Source organism: Eriocheir sinensis, chromosome 66, assembly GCF_024679095.1.
Source record: "Eriocheir sinensis breed Jianghai 21 chromosome 66, ASM2467909v1, whole genome shotgun sequence".
NCBI lineage: Eukaryota > Metazoa > Arthropoda > Malacostraca > Decapoda > Varunidae > Eriocheir > Eriocheir sinensis.
This window is the reverse complement of record NC_066574.1, coordinates 6,791,120-6,815,768: the sequence shown is the minus strand read 5'-3', so window position 1 is coordinate 6,815,768 and position 24,649 is coordinate 6,791,120. Positions and strand designations below refer to the sequence as shown.

The following is a 24,649-nucleotide window of genomic DNA, read 5'->3' as shown; positions in this document are numbered from 1 at the left end:
ACACTCCGGGGTGCAATAGCAAGTAGGCTACAGCAGTTATCTCGGCGGCCGCACTTGAGTTGATTAGCCCGTGAGTCCAACGATCTGGTACGTGTGCGGCGTGCCTTGCTTTTGTCGGAGATTACGAGCGAGACCTTGGTTAAGAGTATCACCATCGAGAAATGTACATACTTATATTAGGCTACTGTTTGTAGGTACATTTTTTTATTTTTTATTATTGCAGTTATTTTTATTACAAATACTCCTTGCATGTGGTGGAGAAGCACGTGATGAGCTTTGTATTCATCGGAAATATGCTTTACACATGTCTTGCTGTGCAGAATCACTATTAACCACATTAATTACGTAAATTGGTATGTGTGTTTATGCGTGTTGGTAGGCAATGTATGAATACCGAAATTCTTCATATCTATACTTTAATAAGCTCTGAAGACACTCGAAATGTTCACATACCGCATAACCTACATGTGTGTGTGTGTGTGTGTGTGTGTGTGTAATTCACCACGGCCTGATCGCGAGTTGGACTCATAATCGCCAGCAGGTACCCTCCGGACATGAGCAAGTGCTCTTTATCATCGCTCTATGGGCACTGCGAGGACCTCACACACCACACACCCCATCCTCCTTGCTCAAGGGGGGACAGTAACCACTCCTAGTCAACGGAAAGAATCCGGCTTGAGCGGGCTCGAACCGCCGCCCTGTCAGACTGTGGATCCTGGCAGCGCATCGCTCTAACCAGTTGCGCCACGTGTGTGTGTGTGTGTGTGTCATTCACTCACGGTCCAATCTCGTGCTAAACTCGTGATCGCCAGCCAGTACTCTCCTGGACGGAGTTTCCTTGAGATCAGTGGACCGATTGACAGCAAAAAACTTTTCGGCCTGAGCAAGGCGTGGACCAGTCTGCTGTGTGTTTTTACGTCAGATATGCTAAGACGGCCGTGTTGGCAACGCATTCAGAGACCACGTTGGGACGCTTAATTGATATTCACAGGAACACTTGCAAATTTCAAAACACAGAAGCGCCGCTTGGTAGCTGCTTGTCTTCACTGCTAAGCAAGGCAAAGTGGGCAACATCAGTTTCTAGTGGAGTATAAACTTATTTCATCAAGTACAATGCACACCTTCCTGTAGCCACGCTTGGCTGGGTCACGAACCTCCGGCAGCTGAAGACTTGTTTTCTGCGTCAGTGGACCAAATAGCTGCACGGGCAGGTATTTTTGTCAAGCGCGTCAGCGAGAGGGTGTTGTTTTCAGACTTATTCTTCACAAAAACAAAATGAAGCACTCCTAGCACCATTTTACCTCATGCGAATGAAGAATTTGACGGTTTTAAAGTTGACTGTCTGTTAGTCGGATTGTCTGTTCAGCGCCAGCATCGAAACTAGCAGCGCTTTCACCGAAGAGTTTTCTACAAAGATACACGTATTTATTTGGACTATTAACACAGATTTTCAAACAATACAGACGCTATGGTTCAGACTAAATGATCTCTCTTTAACCTAAACGTAATCTAGAAGTTGCATTTCTACCTTAGCCAATATGAAAATAGAGAAAGTGGCAGTCGAGTTTGCTCTTATATGAATCCGTCGTGTTTCACTGAAATGCTGAAGATGAGAGCTTATTCCATGCTTATCTTTTACTTATCTCCCATTGTTTTTTCATTCACGTATAAAGAAAGGCCCACACAGTATAACGTTGTGGGTGTAACCCCAAGCTGACGGGCTGCCTCGTGTGACCCCCAGAGCCCCCTGCGCGGCGCCATGCTGGTGGAGGCGCTGCTGGCGGTGGTGCTGGTGGTGCTGCTGGTCTTCTACCTTAGCAGGGACCCGCCGGGGCTGCCTCCAGGTGGGTCATAGAACGGATGCAATACCATTAAAATACATGTAAAAAAATAATAAAAATAATGTTAAAAATACCTACTACTACTACTACTACTACTACTACTACTACTACTACTACTACTACTACTACTACTACTTCTACCATGGTCGGTTTCATTTCATCTGTCCATCCACAAAGCGTGATTTCTTATAGCTATGTCTCATCGGCCTTATAGTTCATGAATGAGTGAAAAATAACATGTCCGATACCGTTGGTAACGTGTGATATATATTAAAACTACTTGTTCAGTAAAATATTTGAATTAAACTAATCATAATACTACTACTAATACTACTGCTACTACTACTACTACTACTACTACTACTACTACTACTACTACTACTCCTATAATTTCACTACCTTCACCAAAGCCGTAACCCCCTAATGTCTCCTGCCAGGCCCGCGGATGTACCCCATCATCGGCAGCTTAACATTTTGTAACACGCTAGAATCCTGCAGGAGGCTACAGAAAAAGTACGGAGATACATTTAGGTAAGGTGGATCTGTAGACTGTGTGTGTGTGTGTGTGTGTGTGTGTGTGTGTGTGTGTGTCCTATGCAGAGAAGAACGAAAAAGAAAGCAAGTATATATATTTTAATTTCACGTAGAACAGCACCAATAATAAGTACGTTTAAATGGAGTGTGATGTTAGAGAGAGAAAGAGAGAGAGAGAGAGAGGAATAGATGGTTAAATAGTTGAAATAAAGAAAACCGAGATGGATCTACACGTTAGGATAGTAGGCAATATATATTAGGCTACACCTATATGATAAAGATACAAGAATACACAGAGTTTATCACGTTCCTGTTTTTCTTTTATTCTGTACATCATCATCTTCTTGTTTTAATTATTTTCTACATTCCATTATGATCTCTGTCCTTTAATTCATCGAAGTTTATTGTTGTTAAAAAAAAGGTGAGACAAAGAAGAATAGCCTAAACATATTTTATCAAGTTTTTTCTTTTATTCTGTAATTCACCTTTTTTTTATTTTCTTCCATATTTCATTATGACCTGTGTCTTCTAATTGATTGATCTAACTGACTGACTGATTTACTGACTTGTTGACTGACTGATTGGTTAACTGATTGATTGTCTGACTAATTAAAGTTCATTGTTGTAAAAAGAGATACAACAGAGATGGGAGGTCTTGCTATCTGATCCAAGCCCCAGCAATGTTTAATCTGTAAATCAACATCTAATTCTCCTTCAATATTTCATTATGATCTTTGCTCTTTGATTGATTGAAGTTTATAGCTGTAAAAAGAGGTAGTGCACCAAAGATGGGAGGTCCTGCTATCTATCCTAACCCCCAGGCAATATATCTCTTCTGTTCCCCTTGCAGCTGCCGCGTCGGGAGTCAACGTTTTGTCTTCATGTGCAACTACAAGACGATCAGGGAGGCGTTCTCGAGGTATGAATTCACCGACCGACCCGACTGGAAGTTTCTCAATTTTCTGTCGAACGGAAAGACAGCAGGTAAGAGACAAGAAGAGCAGGTAAGAGTGTCATGCAAGAGAGAGGAATAAGAATACTGACATAGATGAAATAAAGCAAACTGAGGTGGATCGATACATTTGGATACATACATTGATACAAATATATTGACTAGGCTATCCTCTTTTTCTTTTTCTATATTTTCATCATCTTTTAATTCTCTTCCATATTTCATTGTGATCTTTGTCGTATATATTCTAATTGCTATTATCATCATTATTTTCACTTCTTATATCACGATGGAAATTTTATGTTTACAAGTATTTACAAAGGTGTCAGAAATGTTCCTCCTTGCTCCTTCCTACTTTCTCTCCTTCCCTTCTTCCTTCACGTGATATATTTTATAGACACGGAAGGCTTTTTTTTATAGTATGACACCCCAGACGTATAGTATAGCCACCCCTTGCTCTCATCATCTCACCTTCTCAAATATATCCCTCCTCTCTCCTTCCTTCCCTCCCTCCCCTCTTCCAGAACGTTACTTTTTATAAACACGGATGTCCTCTCTTAGTGTACGAAGTTTTTTTTTCATATAGTACGACACCCCCTCGCCCTCCTCATCCCACCCTCTTCTCAAATTCTCAACCTTCTTCAGGAGTCATCTTCAGCAGCGGGGAGCGGTGGCAAACACTTCGTCGGTTCCTGCTGCGTAACCTCCGCGACCTGGGCATGGGCACGTCCCGCCTGGATGACGTCATCGTGCGGGAGGCGGAGGGGCTCGTGCAGGACTTCAGGACCTACGCCAACAAACCATCCTTCTTCCCGCCCTCCATCAACACCGCGGCGCTCAATGTTATCTGGCAGCTGGTGGCGAGTGAGTGACGTCGTACCATAGCCTGTATCTGTAAACGTTTCGGCGCCTCTCGTGGAAATTGCTGGGGTATATATAGAAAAGTATTAATGTTCTTATTTTAGCTCTCATCAATACTAGTGTGGCTGATAAGTCTTTTTTGGACCGTTTCTCAAGGCGTGATCAATTGGTTGTGGTTGATTTTGTCATTTCACTTTGTTTTACCGATTGAGTTTGTTGTGTGGCGCCTTAACTCTGTGAGAATCCAACACTCTTCTAATTAACTCTAACCCAAAAGTGAAATTAAGAAGCCAAACTAGCCACATACTAATACAACGTTAAAAAAAAATATGGCTTTAGAATCAAGGGTAGCCCATAATGAGAAAGTGCCCCTGATCCCCAACCCCCTCTCCCCCCCTCCCCCTAAAGAGTGTATTATGGCATATCTTAATTTTGTTGTCTTTTATTAATTTTAACTTTGGCTGTTTTATGTGTTTTCAATTTGTATGTATGTATGAGGGATTCGGACTTTTGTGAGTGTGTGTGTTTGTGTGTTTTTTCACGTATGTTATAATATGAAGTGTTGTTTTCCTTATTTTTCATCCTCAATACTCATCTTTCTTTCTGTTTGTTCATGATATAGAATTAAAAACAGCATTCTCTCTCTCTCTCTCTCTCTCTCTCTCTCTCTCTCTCTCTCTCTCTCTCTCTCTCTCTCTCTCTCTCTCTCTCTCATCTTATTATTCTCCCTCTTTCCCTCAGGTCAACGCTACGACTTGAGCGACGCAAAGATCCAGGAGTTTGCACATGACGTCCAAAAGTTTCAAGAGTACGTTCCGCTTCTCGCGCTGCCTGACTTCTTCCCGTGGCTGAGGTACATCCCGCAGCCCCTCCTCCGGCGCCTGTGTCGGGAGGAGGCCTTGAAGGGGTCCGTGAAACTTTGCAGGGAGATGATGGAGGTGAGGGGTGGACATGGTAGTTCCCTCCGTTGCCAGATTATCGTACTCAGAACCAGGTATTTACCGGGCCCATAACTGTTGCCAAGAAGCACCAATAATTAACCATTTAAACGATAACCATATATGAAGGCAGTTATTTGGGTGATGAAAGCAGTTTTTGGGTCGGAAATTGGCAAACATAAGAGGCAGAGTACGACAATCTGGCAACGTTGGACAGCGTTGCCAGACTATCGTACTCAGAACATTGCTTTTCAGTTGCAGACCCAAAACTGTTGTACCCACACATGTAACGAAATTCAATTTAAGTCATTGTTAAAACGGTTAATTATTGATGGGTTTTTTTCAGCAGTTATGGGTCAGAAACCTGGAAATACAATGTCATTATCTCTGTTCCCTTCCCTATTTCCTCGTTTCCAGTGTGTGTGTGTGTGTGTGTGTGTGTGTGTGTGTGTGTGTGTAATGACGCCCCCGTGTCTGGTCCCGCAGGAGGCCGTGAGGGAGCACCGCGCCTCCCTGGACCCCGCCAGCCCCAGGGACGTGCTGGACGAGTTCCTGCTGGAGATGGAGAACCGCAAGGACGAACCCAACTCAGTTTTTAATGGTAGGCAACACACACACACACACACACACACACACACACACACACACACACACCAGAAAACATTGTAACCTTGTTTTTGCGCTTCTCCATTAGTAGTTTAATTTCTGAGGCGAGTTTGGGTATTTCAGTTTCCTATCTTACCTCATATAGCCTATATTTCTGCGTCTAGCTACTCCTTCCAGAATGCCAGTGGAGGTTTCATCTATTTCTTCGATATTATGATTTTTTCTTCGTTATTAGGTTAAATGTACTAAATGTAACCTTTCAGAACCTATTGCCCGAGTACATCGAGACAACTGTATCTCTCTCTCGATAGATGGACAGAGAGAGAGGGAGAGAGATAGAAAGAGATAGAAAGATTCATATGCTGTGTTCTCTGGGTTGTCTCCGCAGAGCAGGACCTGATCAAGACCATTTTTGACCTGTTCGCGGCCGGCTACGACACCACGTCCAACATGACGCGCTGGATCATCCTGCACATGGCCCACCGGCCCGCGGTGCAGCGGCGCGTGCAGGAGGAGCTGGACAGGGTGGTGCCCCGCGACACGCTGCCCTCCCACGCCCACCGCCAACAGTACGCCCCTTATCCTACCCCCACCTCACCTCTCTCTCTCTCTCTCTCTCTCTCTCTCTCTCTCTCTCTCTCTCTCTCTCTCTCCTCCTCCTCCTGTAAAAGTGATAAGCCCCAACCCTTTAGTGGTGTGACTTTTTTTTTTTTTTTTTTTTTTTTTTTGGTGTGTGTGTGTGTGTGTGTGTGTGTGTGTGTGTGTGTGTGTGTGTGTGTGTGCTTGTGAGTGTGTATTTTGACGCCAAAATTTCGTGCTGGTTTGGCTATACTCCTTGCCGCTGCTTCTCTTGACTGACTTCACAGTGGAGGCAAGGTTGCAAGCATAAGGTGAGCTGTGTGTTCACGGTATGATCCTTGCAGCGATCATTGACTTTCCCCCTAGATAGGTCACTTACTCTCCTACACCAATACGCAGCAACTCCATTCTGTGTAGCCCTCCTGTTCTCACTCCTAACCTGCCGTTCCTTCCCTGCCCTGCCCTTCCTGCGTGGCGGGGCGCAGGCTGCCATACCTGGACGCCGTGTTGAACGAGGTGCTGCGCGTGTCCTCCCTGGTGGGGGCTGGTGTGGCTCATGCCGCGGCGCACGACACCTACCTCGACAGATACTTCATTCCAAAGGTGAGGAAAATGATCTGCAGGAAGTGTTGTGAGGGTTCTGGTGAGGTTGCTACGCTACGGGAAGAAGGGGAGAATGGAGAGGAAATGGCCCTGAGTAAAGTTAGCAGTGTGAAAAACAAGTGCATGATGTGTAAATATATTCTTAAACAAACAGCTTACAATATGATTTTGTGGTGTAAGGCTTTTTTTTTATAATGCAATACATTTTTTTCTCTATCTATCTGTCCATCTATCTATCTATCTCTCCATCGCTGAGAGTAGAGCAGGACATTATTATTTTTTTTCCTTTATTTCTTACTCTAGAGAATATTTACCGCAGTGTTCGTTTCATGCCTTGCTCTATCATACGCCGCCTTTTCGTTAAACAGACAATCACACGCACTCTTCTTTCAGGGAACTGCCCTCGTCGGCTACGCCCACTTCTGTCACTTCGATCCGAACCACTGGGACGAGCCGGAGGAGTTTCGCCCTGAGCGGTTCTTGAACGAGTCTGGCAAGCTGAGTGTTCCCAAGGAGGCCTTCTTCCCCTTCGGTGTTGGTGAGGAGGTTATGACGCTCTGTTGACATGTAACGGGTAGTTAGTATAATAAATCCTGTATCTGTATTTCCTCCTGCATACGACTTAAACACTTTCAAGAGGGGAGTACCTAAGACACCTCTCCAAATAGTATCTGCATTTTAAGCTCTTCTATTGACACCGTTTTCATGAGTATCGCCATGGCGGGCATTTTCGCTTCCTCTTTTCCTTTGAGCCCTTGAGCTGCCTCCTATTCTCTCTCTCTCTCTCTCTCTCTCTCTCTCTCTCTCTCTCTCTCTCTCTCTCAAACTTCGTACAGCACTACAAGCAAATACGGATGGTTAAAACATGGATTTCTTCATTTTTTCTCCTTTTCGTTTTCGTACAACAATGAAAACAATTAGAATGGCTTAAATAATTATCCATCTCTCATCACACGTATGTTTCAACGCTTTCAAGAAGGGAATATCAAGACATCTCTCTAACTGAAACTGACCCTCTCTTCTTTTTTACAACAAGGAAAGCAGCTAAAAATTCGCTAGGCACTGATCCAGCAAAAGAAATAAGAATGAGAGGCCGGAAGAGAGATCGGTTTCGGAAGGAGAGGTGTCATGATTCTCTCTCCTCTTTCTTGTCACTCGTCTTTGCTGGAACAAAGCTCTTAGCGCACTTTTTTGTTTTCTTCTTCTGTTTGTGTTGCCCTTAAGGCTGCTTCCATTGCTGAAAAAAAAGGGATATAAGCCAACTAGTTTCTACTCTTCTCATAGGCAAAAGGAGCTGCCTCGGGGAATCACTTGCCAGAATGGAGCTGTACATCTTCGCTGCCGCACTCCTGCAAAACTTCACCTTCGCCATGCCCGAGGGACGCAGTGTGGACTTCACCCCGCGCCCAGTGCACAACGCCAACATGCCCAGAGACCAGGAGATCCTCATTGTGCCCAGGGACTAACAATCTCTTCCCTCATATGGACCCGATTGCTCCCGAAGAAACGTTTTTAGGAGCCGCAACCTCTTCTGTTACAGTTGATTTCGTATTATAAAAACGGTCAGCACTATTTGTCTTGTAATACCGATCAGCACTCTTCATCTGGTCTTGTAGGAATGAGATCCGGTGAACTGAGTATATATATATAGTCAAAGTTAAGCAAACACTCTAATCACTATAAGAGCCTTGATGTATTTCTCTCCTATGCCCTTTGATTTCTGTTAGTTTTATTTTTCAAGACTTTCTCCTCCCATTTTCTGCTGCTTTGTTGTGTGTTGCCCATTTCGAGAAAAGCTCTGTGTACTTGACTTAATATTGTATGTCTATAATAGTGACGTGGCAGTGTCGTATGTCTGAGGCCCACATTCTCTATCATTTAGGGGCTATACGAACCCGCATTTGGTAAGGTTTTCGTGGAGGTTGAAAGGGTGTGGGTACTTCCGTGGGTATATTTATAAGGCTAGGGATAGTATGACAAGGCTGTACCATGAACTTTAAAAGCACTCTTGAGAATCCGACTCATCTCTTTTTCACACCCGTTGGCCTGCGCAGATTTTTTCCTTGCAGGCTTCAGTCCAGAGATTAAGTTTGTGATATGTATGAATATCGACTTCAGCGGATACGATGAATTGGCCATCTATAGAGCAGTGCTGTCCAATCTTTTTCGCCTATTATACCCTTTATTACCTTCTCCTACTGATTAAACTCAATTATATTATATTTATATTATATTATATTTCGGTACACGTGCATTACGCGTCCTTCATAAAACATGGGAAGTTTCTGCATTGTGTGTGTGTGTGTGTGTGTGTGTGTGTGTGTGTTCATGGTCTTTTCACGTAGCCTACCCCTTTGATCTATGCTGCGTAGGACCCCCAGGGGTACGCGGACCCCAGTTTGGACAACACTGATCTAGAAGGCCATGATACGATGCCAAGGCACGTGGGACCGTGTATGTGTGTGTGTGTGTGTGCGTGTGTGTTAATAAAAAAATCTGATTTCACCTTGTGTCTGTTATTCGATCCAGTGGTCTATGCATGGTTATCATATATCACGGGTCTGTGGGCGTGACATGACCCCCTGGCCGAGCATCCTGCCACGGGCTGTCTATCACCCCTAGCTCCCTCTCCGCCTTCAGGAGGGGTGTGTGTGAAGGTGTTTTGGAGGCATTTATTTTGCCATGCCTATTATTCACAAATAGGACGTAACGTAGATAAGATATCAAAGTATTGTAGTTTTTAAGAAGAAAAAAAATATATGCCAATCGGTCATATCTGGCATCTGTCTGACAGTGACACACTATCACCTGGGCCATCTGGCACACCGCCTGAAGGGCTGCGCTTAAGCATCAAAAGCACATCAAGGCGTATGATAGAAGACTCACCTAAGTCAGACAACGTTCGTGGTACACTACAACACTCACTGGGGAAAAAAGGAGCCCAAGTTTTCCTTCCGCCACTCGCCGGCAACCCTCGGCAGCAGCGGCGCGGCGTTCACGCGTTCAGTCTCAAAGCGGACGGGCGAGCGTGTGGTCTGCGGCCCTTGTTCCCCCGCTGTGCCATGCCCGCCGCCGCGCCCGTGTCCCCGCGGGTGTTCCGGGCCATCGAGAAGTCGGACATCCACACCCTAGCATGCTGCCGCGAGGAGGACATCCGCGCCGTGCTGCCCTGCCTGGTGCGGATGTCCCTCATCGCCCCGCTGGACCACTCCGCGGAGTGCATCGCCGGCAGGAAGGTCACCCTCAGGATCCTGTCCGGCATCGAGGTGGTCAACTCCCTCGTGGCGCTGCTCTCCATCGACTTCCCGGCCCTCGAGATGGACGTCAAGAAGGAGCAGCAACTCAGGTGACCCTCCCCTCCCTCCCGCCTCTCTCTCTCTCTCTCTCTCCCCCTTAACTTATTCAACAAGTCACTTCCTGAGATGAAAGAAGATATAGGAAGCAAATGACAAACTTAACTAATTGACAAACTAACTGACATCCCAACTAACAATAACTTACTAACAATAACTAACTAATTGACTAACTAACTTTAATTAACTAACCATCAAAGGGAAAATGACAAACGAAGGAGAAACAACAAACTAATCAGAATTATTGCAGTGTCAACATCACCAGCAATAGAATATAAAGCAACAGTCCACAGTCCATGGCAGTAAACTTACAACAGAAGGAAAATATATCAGAGAAACACTGAGATAAGAGAGTAAGAAATAGAAGGGATGAGATAAGGGGGCAGAACAGACAATGGAAACTAAAGATATAGAGAAACACATATATAAGAAAGTAAGAAGTAAAAAGGGATAAGATGTGGGAGAACATACAAAACTTATCAGTTGCAAGGAAGTTTGTGTATCCGTAATTTTAACCCGAACAAGATGGAAGAAACTCGAAAGATTGACAGAAGTACCAAAACAGCAACCATGGGAAGACTGGGCACTGGCAGACATCAGTTGTTTGTTCTGAAGGATGCAAATGTCACCAACAAATAACATGGAGGAGTTGGTTTGAGTTGCGGAAAAATTCTACACCAAGCTGTTCTGTAATTAGGGTGGGCAGGAGGATGGTTTTGAGGAGAAGGATTGATTGAAATTAAGTAAGGTAAGGTAAGGTAAGCTTCACTAAAAGTAAGAAGTTCCCTGTGTAACTGTGGGCTAAGTTAAGAAAGCTGTGTAAGAAATTAATAGAGGGAAAGCAGGAGAAAATGGTGTATGACCTAATGAAAAAAGATCAGAAATATTAAGCAACTAATTCAATTATTTATGAAATGCCACCATATGTTAATTCATCGAAAGGGAACATAAAAGGCTTGAAGAATTATCATCCATTTAGTCATCTCCCTGTACCCTGCAAACTTTTCATCAAGATCACAAGAAACAGGATGAAAGCAGTACTAGACTCCAACCAGTCAAGCGAACAAGCATCATCAATCATCAAACAAGTTTAGAAAAATCCGCAGAGTACTTTGAACCGCTACTCATGGCTTTCGTAAATTATGAGAAAGCATGTAAATAATTTTAAACTCTAGAGATGAAATTACTTACTGCACCAGTGGGTATCTTCTTTAGCACAACTGTATATCACTGACCTTCATGTCTTCATTGGTTGTGCGGCACACGGTTTTGATTGCTAGCCAAGGAAAGTTGTCATACATTCATTTCTCACCCAAAGTCTCGTGTTTCAGAGAATTGACACCTCTCAACTACAATTTTATAGTGGACATTCACATACTGATATTACTTTTCTTGTCTAAATTACATTGTGTGTAACTAGCTATTAAGAGATGAATGAGTTCCTTTTCTGTTTCTTGAATCTTATCCATATTCTTGCAATGCACTTACCCATTTATTTTAGTTACTAATATGATATTTGAAATTTCAGGCAGAAGCTTGGAGGTGGAAATCAAAATGAGAGTGTGTTGGTGCAAAACTTGGCCAACGGCTTGGCTCTGGAGTTTGAGTGTTCAGACCCCACACGCCGCCTCCGCCTCCTCCTCTCTGAGCTGCTGCTGGTGATGGCGCAGGTAAGGCCCGAAGGGTTCATGTCTTGTTTACAGATTTAAATTGCAAAGGATGGATAGTTTGGGGTCACTGAGTAAATTATTTTCTAAAAAGTTTTCAGATGTAGACATTTTCAGTTATCAAGGTTACTGAGTCATGTTCATTAAAAATTATCTTGAAGTTGTCAGGAAAGAGACTTGGATACCTACAGATTCTTCCAAGTGTTTATTGTTTTGTTATATTCAGATTCTTCCAGGTGTTTATTATTTAGTTATATTTAGATGGTGTGAAATAAAATGCTCGCTACCATGGAATCCAAGTGTGCTGTCCTTGAATAAATTCATCAGTTACTTGTTCATTTCATATTATTACATCTAGAAATACTTTGACTCATAGTGTTTGTCTTAAAATTACTTGAAGTACTGTAGGATATCAACACAGTGATACATGCTAAAGAAACTTGTGCTAAATTAGTGTGTTATTTCACATGTACATTTGATAGTGTCTCTTATTTTGCCCAATGTTTAATTGAATCTTCAACTCATTCATGCTAAATAGTGTTTTACTGTATCCCCTTAGAATGTATGCAGTTTTTGTGAGCATTGTTGATGTGAAGAAATGTAGATACTATGCAGTTATGTTAGACTAAATATTAATTAGAAGTCAGTAAAATTCCTTCCCTAAACTTCCAGATCCGGGAGCCACGTCAAGACTTTTATCACAAAGCTTCAGAGCTTTTTGACAACCCGTGTTACCTGGAAGAGGTGAGCGATGTTCTTTGCATTGCCCTGGCCGAGCTGCCAGCACTACTGCCACCAGCAGAGGTGGCAGAGGCACTGCTGCACGTCACCAACGGGCCAGTGCTCATTGCGCGCATGGTGGCCAACCAGCCAGACTGCTTCAGAGAGGGTAAGGACTAGATAAAGATTTTTTCCTCCTCAAAGTTGAACCTGTGTGTTTCTGAAAAGATGGGAAACTCATCCACATGAACATGATGTTTTTTAGATTTTACATCTGGAAACCTGCACTTTTTAGAGAGCAAAAATCCTCTTTCAGCATCTAAGATATGAGTTATTGGTAAAATGTTGGCAATATTATTTTTAAAGAATGCTCTTGTAGATAATAATAACATTATAATGTAACTGATATGAACTTAAAATTACTTTCTCGTTTATTTTAATTTCTTGGTGCTTTTTGGTTGTTTGTTGTGGAAAGGGCTCTTGCAATGCCCATATTGATGATTTTAGAAGCAATGATTTCTGCACCCATACCACTAATGAGTCCCATGTGTTGTTAGTTGTGACAGGCCTGGTGATGAATGGAGACAAGCAGGATGAAGACATTCCTGGTGGTCTGGTGAGACTCCAGTCTGTGCGCACACTATGCCAGATGAACCCCAGCCAAGCCCTCAACGTGCGGACACTCTGTGTGAGTCCTAGTAGAGTTTTATGAATATGGTGGTTTACCAGTGTATACAAAGCTATTGGTGTCGGGTATACAAAACTTTATTCAATGGACAAGTAAGGTTCTTAAGAAATCAGGTTCCTTCTAACTTTGTGTGGCTTCTATCTATGAGGAACATCAAGTTTGGTTGTAATAGTCATGTGGTTGAGAGATTATTATATACATGAACATTTGGCATCATTGTATCATGAGAAATTGTTGTATATGAAGTAGAGTACCATGAAATTTGAGACATATATACAGTAAAATATTTTCTTTTCATACTATGTAAAGTTCATTATTCAGCATTTACTATTTCACAGTCAGCTTACTGAAAGAATGCTTCATACCATGTCATTGCCTTATTCAGGTCTTTGTTATGTCTGCAGGTGGAGCAGTGCCGAATGCCTGGGCTAGCAATCTATCTCACACTGGATGCTGGCAAGGTGGCCAATACTGGAGGGTTGGGTGGCAGCAGTGTGTGTGGGGGGAGTGAGGGAGGGGACGTGGTGAGCTACGTGACAGGTCTTCTGCTGTCACCCAACCAGCCACAGCGCTCATGGTTTGCACAGTTTGTCAAGAGTGGCCAGAGGGTGAGTGTTCTATTATCATTTTTCCTTACCCAGTCACATTTGATTTATAAATGATACACCTTCACATTTGTTAGTTTCTGTTAGTATTTCACAGTGGTATTTTCGTATGTGTTTATATGAAAATAAGAAGGAAACTTTTGAATGGTGATGTTTGTTAATTAGAGTGTTTAAAGAGGTACAAATCTATTCCTGTTTGCCTCAGAGAAAATACGACCAGCCTCCGTCAGCACTGGTGGCTCTACGCACAGACCTGAGTGAGCGTTTGAGGAACCTGCTGCTCTTCAACAGCAACGACACCCTGCCAGACTCCCAGGTGATCCACGCCACTGCACTGCTTAGGCTCTACTGTGCCCTCAAGAGTCTGGCAAACCTCAAGTAAGTGCTAGTCTTGTCCTTTTCATTATCATCATCACTTACCAGTATCATGTTTTTTCTAGAATCAGGGGAAGAATTCAAAAGATCTCGTCAGACTTTGTGCTCATTTAGATAAGTTCTTCATTAAGGTACCAGGATAGGTGATTAGATCAGCACTATAAAGGCAAAAAGTTTCAGAGAAGTTGATCAGAGGAAGAGAGAATACTCATAAAAAGATGATAGTTATTGATGAGCCCGAACACCCTCCACAGGTTCAGCGAGGACACAGAGATCATGTACCTGCTGCAGCTTGTCGACCTCCCCCGTCTTCCGCGGGTGTGAGGTTTGTCAGCACGGGCCTCTGCATGCTCATTGCCTGCCCGTCGCTCATCTCCTCTCAGGATAATGAACGGAGAGCCTCGGAGTGGATCAAATGGCTCGTTAAGGAGGAGGCATATTTCGCAGGGTGAGTTTTTGCGAAGGAAGGAACGTGATGGCATGAACATTATAGATATAGTAACAAGGACATGCAGGTGGGTCTTTAGATGAGCCTGAAACCAATTTTTTTCATAGGATCATTGGCCCAGTTTCCACAGATTCAGATTTTGCATGCATTTTTGACAACCAATTAAACATGAACGTGGTGCCCTACTGTAAATTATATCCAGTCTGAGCAGGGTTGATTAACTTGCATTGCTTCCCTTCCATCCTTTACCCAGGGCCAGCGGGGTGTCATCCTCGTTTGGAGCCATGTTATTGCTCATGGCCATACACTTCCATGTCCAGCAGCTCAGTGCCATCATTGAGTTGGTCAGCGCCGCTCTGGGCATGAAGGTCATTACCCGTGCCTCCAGCCTGGGCCGCATCAAATATATCTTCACCCACGATGTCTTCACAGAGCAGGTAATTTAGAGGGCATTGAAGAGATTGTGGTTTGCCCCAGATACTTATGGTTTTATTTACATAAGATATGGGTACCATGCCAGAGAGGAGATTGATACTAGCTCTAGATCAGTTCTGGTTTGCTCCTGAGATGTGATAGTAAAAAAATATATGTCATTTACAGTATAGGGGAAAAAAAAAGGAGTTGGGGCCTCCCTCTTAAAAAGTAGTAATGCTCTATCTTACAGGAATGACATTTTATTGTTTCATGCATAAACCTTACATGTGAGGTGACGAGACACCATTGTGACATTGATTTGCAGGTGGTGACGGCACATGCTGTGAAAGTGCCAGTCACGTCAGGCCTGAATGCCAACATCCCAGGCTTTCTCCCAGTCCACTGTGTGTACCACCAGCTCAAGAGTCGCATGTTCACCAAGCACAAGGTCCCCATCAAAGACTGGATCTACAAGTAAGCAGATAATTAGGCTCTCTTGCCCAAAAGGAAAATAAATCATGCTCAAGACATTTATGTGTGTGTCTATTTAGCTCACAGTTCAGCCTTGGCATGGAGGGGTTGTCATTGTATTCAAGGGGTTAAGAGCACAAGTAAAAGTTCTGAATATTTTTCAGTCCCTTTTTAGCGAGCAATCTTAAAGTAAATTAGGGGTTTCAAGTGGTTGCATTGTTATTCTTATTATATCAAGAACTAAAGCTGCTTGTATTGAGTGTTTTAACCCATTACTTCAAATTTTTGCTTGTAATGTCCGTGACCTTCCCTTCATTTGTCGCTATTTTTTCTAAGTGTTGGGCAGTTAGCAAGGAAGATGAGAAAGAAATGTAGTGCTGTAGTTTTGTAACCATACACCCTTCTTGCAAAATTTTATAAGGAAAAAGATGGTAGAGGGGGAAGTGAGTCCATTTCCTTGCATTTTTAAAACTTTTTCTAACCTTAAACTTGCAGTCAGATCTGTGCCTGCTCCACGCCGCTGCACCCAGTGATGCCACAGCTGATTGATGTGTACGTCAACTCCATCATCTTGAGTGCCAGCAAAGGGGGGGTGTCAGACCACTTCAATGAGCCCATATCAGAGGAAGAGATCATGGCTGTTTTTTCTCAGTCCATATTTACTGAGAAGAGTCCAGGAAGAAGTCAAAATATGGTAATTTTTTTTAATATATCTATTAATCTATCTGATGCCCTCTCCCCTTACATGAACTTTCCTCAAGGTGCACCTGTGTTAGAAGAGTGTCCTGTTCTCTCTGTCCCAGCACTCCATCTCCACACACTCACTTGCATGTTAGCTCTCTCCAATGCTCATATTAATCCATTTTACTGGTTGTTTCCCTCTGATGCCATCTTCTTCAGTCCTACCCTCACTCTCTCTTCACTAAGTCATCCTCAGTTATTCTTGTCATGTGTCAAAGTCACTGAATTACTGTTTCCCCTCATCTTGGCATACCACATGCACATAGATTTTTAACTGGTGCAGTTATTCCTTGTGATAAACTATTGTCATATTTATTTTATCATCACTTATCATTTCTTCTCATGGAATTTGAATTATGTGACAATTTACAATCCATTATATTTCATTGTAGTCCATATTTTGACCCCTAGGAAATAGGTCCTGGACGGCTTATGGACAGAAAAAAAAACATGAATCATCAGAATTGTATACAGAAAATCCATATTATTTTTTTTACTGCGACAGAAACATTCTGGGTCAAGATTTAGGGGAGCATTCAGAGGCACCCAGCTGAGAAGGTTGCGGGGGAACGCTGCTGTTGCCCCAAAGAAGCCTAACAATTCCACCATCAAGGCCTCTCACTTGCCCTCACAAGCCACCTCATCTGCCAATAGGTTGGTTTTGCCCCCTGGTTATATGAACGTTTACATTTATCTATACCTTTGATACGCTGCTCCTTTTGGGAGTTTCCCTTCAGGGTGATGGTGTGGGAAAGAATCTTTTTCACATAACCTACATCAGTTCCTTTTTTCAAGAATGGGCTGTCGTATTACTAAAACTTTGATCATCTGCTCGAATTTGAAAGGGAAGGGAGTGGAAAGACTGGAAAACTTCATTGAGGGATTCTTTAGGAGCAGGAATGAAAAGATAATCTGAATGCTTTTAAAATGTTCAAGAACTATTTTAACTGTTTTGTCCTTAGTATTAGTGGCAGCACACCCGTTGCCTCCGTCATGACCTCACAGCTGCTGCTGCTTTACTACCTGCTGCTGTACGAGGACGTGCGGCTCAGCAACAGTCACCAGCTGCTGTCCTGTGCCCGCAGGATCCACATCTACTCCCCTCACCTCTTTGCTCAGCTGCCCATCAGATACCTGCTCTCACATGCACAGAAAGAACAGAGGCTCTATGCAGGTATGTTGATGAAGAGACAGTAATGAAGTATCAACAAGCTGTGCTCTAGCCCTTTGATCAGTGGTTCTCAACCAGCCACAGTGCATTTCCAGATGGACTACAGAGATTTCCCAACCCTTGTTTTTCTCATGGATCTTGCATCTGCAGCAATGCACATTTCATTTATTCTTTTTAAGCAAAAACAGGCTATACAAAAAAAAATGCATTGCTAATATTATTGTGTGACCAATGAAAGAATTGATGACTGCACAATTTCTGCCTGTGAAAGCTATAGTTACTGTTTGAAAATAAAACCACCAGAAGCTTGTGTATAGCAAGGTGTTGATAGTACAGTGGTCAGCAGGAAGAGTCATAAAGGACTGGAGTTGCTTTAGCTACATACTCTGTGACTCCCAGGTTAGGCCTGATCTTTTGCCGAGGACATCCCTATAAGTCCGTATTTTGAACTGAGGTTTTTGGGATTATCTTATGTTTCATTCACTGTATACATCAGCAAATATGGCTATTGTATTGAGTAAAACATACTTTCAATACAAAAAATCATTCTTTTCTATTTCATATATCATGTACCGGTACTAATGTAAAGCAGTTTTAAAAATACCTAAGATATATAAGTATTAGATATGACAATTATTAATTTTGGAATATAAGAAGCTGCTTTCTTTTCTCAATGACACAGTATTGGAATGCCTTTGAAAAGGGTATTGAAAAGACTCCATTGGTTTCTCTCTTTTCTTCATAGATTGAAAAGGATTTGCCTGCTAACCGATGACTAATGTAATATTACTATAGTTTTAACAGGCATTGGTCTAGTGGTTACCACACACATTTGTCTTTATGGAATCTTTTGATCCAGAATATTTGCTGTTTAATAGGTTAATATCGCTGTTGATCTTTCTTTCATATGAAGATTTAATTATGACTAGATGAGAGGAGAAACGTGGGAGTAGCATGAGCCTCAGGAAGCATCATCATCAATGTCCACTCACTCACCACATGCTTGGACTCTACCATGGAGGAGCTCAGATGAGAAATGAGTAGCCTAAAAACTTCTTATATTTGAGGTGTTCTTTTCTGCTTCAGGCTTGTATTCTCCCCTGGTGAAGCTGTTGGTCAGCCACTACCCCCAGCTGTGTCTGGTGGAGGACTGGCTTTACCAGACGCCTTCAGCCAACTCTAGACTTGGCATTCTTCCACCACCGCTGCCCCTTGACCATTTCTCAGTATCTAAAGGTAAGGAGTTATTGCAATTATGCCACATCTCCAAGTCTAGGATGTTATGGGAGGCACCGTCTTTATGATTAACCCGGTAGCAGCAGGGATCATGTTTCTTAATGGTCCCTCCAAGTGAGAAAAATGAGAAAAAAATCACACCTCACACAAACCATTTCATAATATATATCCAAGCATTTGTGATCAGATTATGCATCATCTATTTTGGGGGTTTAAATCTTGGCACAAATTTGGCCCGTCGCTGCTACACGGTAAAGCCACAAATTTGGCCCGTCGCTGATACCGGGTTAAATTTGAATCCCCTTCACAAAAATCAAAGGGTTCATGACCTTCAAGGTAGTTGTTGTAGAGGATCTCACTCTATGAAAGTGTGTGTATCTAAAATCTGTATTGTTAATGAAAGCAAGGAAAAGTGTTCAGTGAAGATATGTTTAAAGCTGTAATGTTTGTGTGCAACAGTCCATTACCATTACTTTGACAGGCAGCAGCATGAGTAACCTCTCCTTCACTTGTAGCTATTGAGGATGCTGCCCACAACCCTGGCCAAGTCCTGGTGCTGCTGGATCGCCTGCTAAGAATGCCGCCTCACCAACTCTGGCCCCTGGCTAGTCCTCTTGTAGCCTCCATCAAGTGCCTCCTGCAGCCTGGCATCCCACGCAAGGTTCTTGGTGAGGAAATATGCTGTTTCTGTACACCCATCTTCCTTTATGTCACTTATCTTTGCAATCATATATACTGTATTTTTTTTTCTGTTTTGTTTTACAGATCACAGCATTGTCGTACTGTAGTCTCATTCTTTTCCCTACAGTGTCAGGGGGCATTATTCCGTCTCATGGGGCTTCTGAAGCAGTCTGCTTTTTCCTTGAGCCACTTTGCATATGTATTTCATTAAGCATTTGTATGTAAGAATTTAACTTTTGGAGGTCTAAACAGTTGAGGCACATTCTGGTTTTCAGACACCTATAAACAAGTGTGGATGCGACTCAACTCCCTGTTCCCCCGGCGGTTGTGGGCCATGACTGTGGAGGGATTGTTGCCCATAGAGGTCCACGGAAAGTTTCGGCGAGCACTCTCCGAAGATGACATCATTTTGGATCCCCTGTATGTCCTGCGCTGTGATGATCAAGTCTACAGGTGAGGGGGATGGGCGTGTCACGACGTGTTGTCCTGTCAAACGGAGAGGTGTTTAGTGGTATATTCACCTAAGTTTAGGCTTGGCAAGAGCCAGATCTGGAACCAATTCCCATGGATTTATCCAGGATGAATTTGTATTCAGTTTCTCTGATCTGAATCATTGTTAAGAGAATGTGCAAGAATATACACATTGTGTGATCAAAGCAAAGGCACTGAGCTATGAAGAATCCACCTCTATGACTCATCCCATGCAGCACAAGAATATATGTAATGGTGTTCATTGTGCCCCTCGCAAGACTACTCATACCAAGGAGGAATCTGGTGTGGATTTGTGTCACGCTAATCAAGAATTCATTTTAGGCATTGTCTGGTACTCACCTCATGCAAAAATTTTATGTGGGATTTGCCCTGACATGCCTGAGTCCTAATGTCCAGTTGTTGGTCTCTTTCAGGTGTGCTCCTCTGCTGCACCTGGTGATGTACATGCTGCAAGTGTACCTGCTGTCCTCACGTACCTTCCTATCGCAGCAAATGCAAAATAAACCTGCAACAGCAATTGCCCACTGCCTGGGAACCAGTGCCAACGCTGGCACCACCACCTCCCCTCAGACCATCGAGGAGGAGAGGGAGAAGTTGAGAGGGGCGCTGGTGCTCACCCAGGAGAGTGCTGCAGTACAAATCTTGCTTGAGGCCTGCTTGATGAAGGAGCATGAGAAGGTGGGTGACTTACATGCAAATGTTGATTACAAGATTGAGGAATACATGAAAGAGAGAGGTGGGAGAAGTATGTGAATGTTGCACAAAGGCAGTTTATGAACTTTGAACTTCAGCCATGGACACTCCTTCAAGAAGGTTTCTCAGAGGAAAGAGTTAGAGCTATAGGCAGATTGATTGACAGTAAAAATGGATTCTAAAGCACAAATTCTTTAGGGTCCAGGACCAGGTACATGAATAATTGAAGTGTTCATATGGATGCATGTGAGCATTTCCATCTCATGCTGCTCCTTGGTGCTTCAATTGACAAGTTGCTTTATGTAGTTCAATTGTAAAAAATACAAATAAATGTGGGGCCTGACATTCAAAACATTTACTGGCTGAAATTGAACCTTCTCACCTGTAGATTAAATGTCTTTGATATCCAGTGTTGTCATTATGTTGAAAGGCATTATGGGTTCAGTTTTTTTTAGATTTAAGTTGGCTGGGTTGATTAAATTTTATTATAATATTTCAGGATGGCGCTGGAGCCCTAATGCTGCAGGAGGTACGAAGCATTGTGTGCTCCTACATCCATCAGGCCTTCCTCAAGGACACAACATTGGCCAAGCTGGTGCATTTCCAGGTATGTAGGCTGACATGGGTCCTGACTGGCTTCACTTTATTGTATTGTCTGGAATACCTTTGAAGCCTAAGGGATGACTTCCTTCACTTGCTCCTAGCCATATTTATATTATAAATGTCAGTGTATGCTTGGATCTGTGCCTATGGTACTGGTCCGCAGAATTTTTTCACTTGCTCAACTGGTCCGTGACTTTGAAAAAGTTGGGAACCACTGCACTACAGGACAGAGACTGGGCATTGGAGATATAAATAGACAAGACAAAATGGAAATTGTTGATGTGTATTAAGGAAGTTGTTACATGACGTAATAATCTCTTGTTACATTGATTAGCATTAGCTGTAGTTTTTATTTATTTATTTATTATTATTATTATTATTATTTTTTTTTTTTTTTTATTTATTTATTTATTTATTTATTTTTTTAAGCCATATCCCTGACCAAATTATTGCGTCCCCTTTTCAACAGGGTTACCCAGGAGAACTACTTGGGGCCGTGGTGAGGGGTGTTCCATCAATGCATATTGCCATTGGCCTCAACTGGATTCCTGAGCTTCTTCAGCTTCCTGATTTAGAAAAACAGCTGTTTGCCATTGAACTAACTTCCCACCTTGCTCTGCAAAATGCCATGCCTTCCACCCTTAGTATATCAAGGCTTGGAATAAACACCCTGGCCACGTTGCTGTCAGGTTAGTGATGAACTTGATTTTTAGTTGTAGGTCTAGTTGTATACTTTGTTTATTGACTGTGGATAAAGAATCAAAGTTGGTGACTAATTAGTGTGCATCAAACTCCTTGTTATTGAGCCAGTGCTAGTACCAGTGCTCTAAAGACTATCTGCGTTGAATAACAGTCAACCCAAATAGTGTGCTGACCATCTTGGGCCATAATGTGTTATGGACCTCATCATGTTAGTAGAGATGTAGCTACAGATATAAGTCTGCTCACTTAAGTCCGACCCAAGCTGACAACATAAACCCAAGTGTGTCTGCAAGCTGAGTGCTGATTGGCTACTGCTTTGGCTTCCAAGTTTTCTTTAACCTCTCTTTGTGTTTATCTCATGCAGCACTTTCTGCTAATCTGCACTGTGCTTACGACCATGCTTAGGTTTCAGCTTGGGTCAGACTTAAGTGAACAGACTTTTTATTTTTTTTTTTTTTTTTTTTTTTTCAGGGCACCTATCAGGCAGCTGCAGCTGTCGTGTGGTTTATTTTTAGATTGTTATTTTTCTAGACCTTGATCTCAATTTGCTTCTGTGAAAACATTTTAATAAACAGCAATAATAAGAAAATAGGTGATTGCCACAACTACAAAGTATTACATGAAATGCAAAATGTCATATCTGCATAAAAGTGGATTCTAAGATGAACAAGAAAATTTTATGAACTCTGAAAGGTACTAACTTGAAGGTTCAGGATTTTTGGGGGCTGGAATTTAAATTTATGTTTATTCTTCAAGAACTGAATACTTTCTCCATGTCCTTCCTATTATCAGGCCCACTGATACCACACCACTTCCAGTCTCACTCATGTAGATAACAGAAAGTTAAGCTTTTGCTAAGTCATCTCTCAGGTCACTCATGATGACCCTCTATTTCTTGCCCTTTACAGTATTAAGTAAAAACAAGCGGCTGACAATCATCAAGGAGTCTCTGCCCTCGCTGGTGGCCATTGGACGGGCCTTCCCTGCCCTCACCGACGACCTGCTGCACCTCATGGTCATGTACGGCCGTGTGGCGTCAGCACAGTCCAGTCTGCTCTCAGCACCAGCCCCTAAGTCTCTCAGTAAGTCCAGGAGAAGTAAGACATGAATAAGTATTTAGTATCTATATCTAACCATCTCTGTCTATCCATATATCTATATATAAAAAAAAAAATCTTTCCATTTTAGTATTCCAAAATGGGGACATGGAGGAACGCGACCTTGATGGAATAGAGAAGATGGACTACGAGGCAGGTCCTCCCGAGGAGATGGTGCGTGCAGTGCCGCAGGAAGACTCTCTATACGCTCAGGTCATCTTCACCTTCAGGAAGCTTGTTAAGGAGAGTACAATGTCTCACAACCTCTACTAGTGCTGGGTTGTGTGGGAAGGAGACGGCCATCAGCTTCCAACATCATCTTTTTGTTCATCATGTTTTGATGAGTTTGTGTACAAACTCTGTCTGCATGTGTGTGTGTGTGTGTGTGTGTGAAACCATCACATTTCATCAATTCTTCATCAGCATTTTCATGTGGTTTTGTTCTGTAAGTAATGTGTGAGAAGATTTATAATTAAAATAAAATTACATAAAAAAATTTCATCATAGTTCATGCCTCATTTTCATTTTTATGTTTTCCCCTCAAATAGATTATTTTTCACAAATAATGGTTATTATTAGGACTTCTTGAATGGTGTTTTTTGCCCCTTTGTGTGTATATATGTATCCTTCAGTGCAGTAATGGTTCAACCATACTATAAGTGCCTATTTGTAATAGCCTGACGAAGATTGCATCCACCACAATGCCACAAGCCAGCAGTGTAGGGTATTGGCTGCCCTCCCATATGTTTCAGCCAACATCAGCAAAAGGATTTCATTGTTACAGTGGTGATCAGGGTCACTCCAGAGCAATGGGATGCTAAGAGTGTTTGGTGTAATGTGCCAGACGTTTTTTTTTTCCTTTTTTTTTTTTTTTCTCCCAACAAAGGAGACAGTTCAACCTTTACACCTACAATGCATGGGCTTTGAATACGGAACCTAATAATTTGTTTTTGCTCATGGAGGAGCAGCCACATATCAAATGGGGCATTGTAGGACTCTGAGATAAGGAGGCCGTGTGTGTAACGAAAAGTGTTTAAGAGGGCCCATATGTTTTACTGGAGAGGCAAGCCCAAGGGTAGATTCAAGTGTATGCCCAACACATGGCCATGACATTGAGGATGTTTACAAGTTTTACAAAGATGTTCAGTCATATATGAACAGAGCCTCATAGGTGCTTACTGAACCTTGTAACAACCAGCGAATGGTTAAGTGTGACATGATCAATTTAAGAAGAAAAAAGGAACTTGGTGAAAAACAACCGCATACAAAGTTAATGAATTTGCATAAAAAACAACAACTAAGCAGTCAGCATACAACAAAGCTATGCAGCCCTTAACAACGAAGAAACTCAAAGGAATACTAATGGGAAAATGCAGACTCGGATCGAGGTACCATTAGTCAGAGATAAAATAGATGCAGTAGGACTTGCAAACACTAAATAAGAACAGAGCAGAATTAAATGCTTGGGAACCTATATATGTTGGTATCTTCATATAAATCGGTATTAGAATTTCCCCGATTCGAGCCTGCTTGAAAATCTAGTTAGCAACAGGTTTGTCAATGCAATGATTTCCCTCC

General features: G+C 42.6%; 2 protein-coding genes across 13 annotated transcripts in view; both read left to right on the top strand.

The window, feature by feature from the left end:
- The window catches only part of LOC126987786 (cytochrome P450 2L1-like), a 30,945-nt gene extending 21,526 nt beyond the window's left edge, over nt 1-9,419 (top strand). For 2 of the 12 annotated variants that reach the window (XM_050845115.1, XM_050845112.1), the window contains exons 2-11: nt 1,742-1,844; nt 2,279-2,372; nt 3,226-3,359; nt 3,973-4,191; nt 4,930-5,126; nt 5,613-5,727; nt 6,121-6,301; nt 6,797-6,914; nt 7,308-7,452; nt 8,199-9,419. In XM_050845115.1, the coding sequence (XP_050701072.1) occupies nt 1,760-1,844; nt 2,279-2,372; nt 3,226-3,359; nt 3,973-4,191; nt 4,930-5,126; nt 5,613-5,727; nt 6,121-6,301; nt 6,797-6,914; nt 7,308-7,452; nt 8,199-8,380 (1,470 nt within the window). In that variant the 5' untranslated portion in view covers nt 1,742-1,759 and the 3' untranslated portion in view covers nt 8,381-9,419. Of the gene's footprint in view, nt 1-1,673; nt 1,845-2,278; nt 2,373-3,225; nt 3,360-3,972; nt 4,192-4,929; nt 5,127-5,612; nt 5,728-6,120; nt 6,302-6,796; nt 6,915-7,307; nt 7,453-8,198 lie in introns of those variants that run through there. The other 10 variants (XM_050845114.1, XM_050845111.1, XM_050845116.1 and 7 more) reach the window with 10 other exon arrangements.
- A 406-nt stretch (nt 9,420-9,825) lies between these two features.
- LOC126987785 (integrator complex subunit 2-like) lies at nt 9,826-23,572 on the top strand. Its single transcript, XM_050845110.1, is given in 21 exon segments — nt 9,826-10,260; nt 11,796-11,937; nt 12,607-12,823; nt 13,212-13,342; nt 13,747-13,950; nt 14,153-14,325; nt 14,577-14,611; nt 14,614-14,770; nt 15,024-15,207; nt 15,510-15,658; nt 16,151-16,349; nt 16,902-17,050; nt 17,359-17,570; nt 18,654-18,803; nt 19,319-19,471; nt 19,760-19,937; nt 20,390-20,654; nt 21,169-21,276; nt 21,742-21,961; nt 22,883-23,056; nt 23,163-23,572. Coding segments are annotated over 21 exon segments (3,666 nt in total). The 5' UTR covers nt 9,826-9,976; the 3' UTR covers nt 23,345-23,572.
- The last annotated feature ends 1,077 nt before the right edge of the window (nt 23,573-24,649 follow it).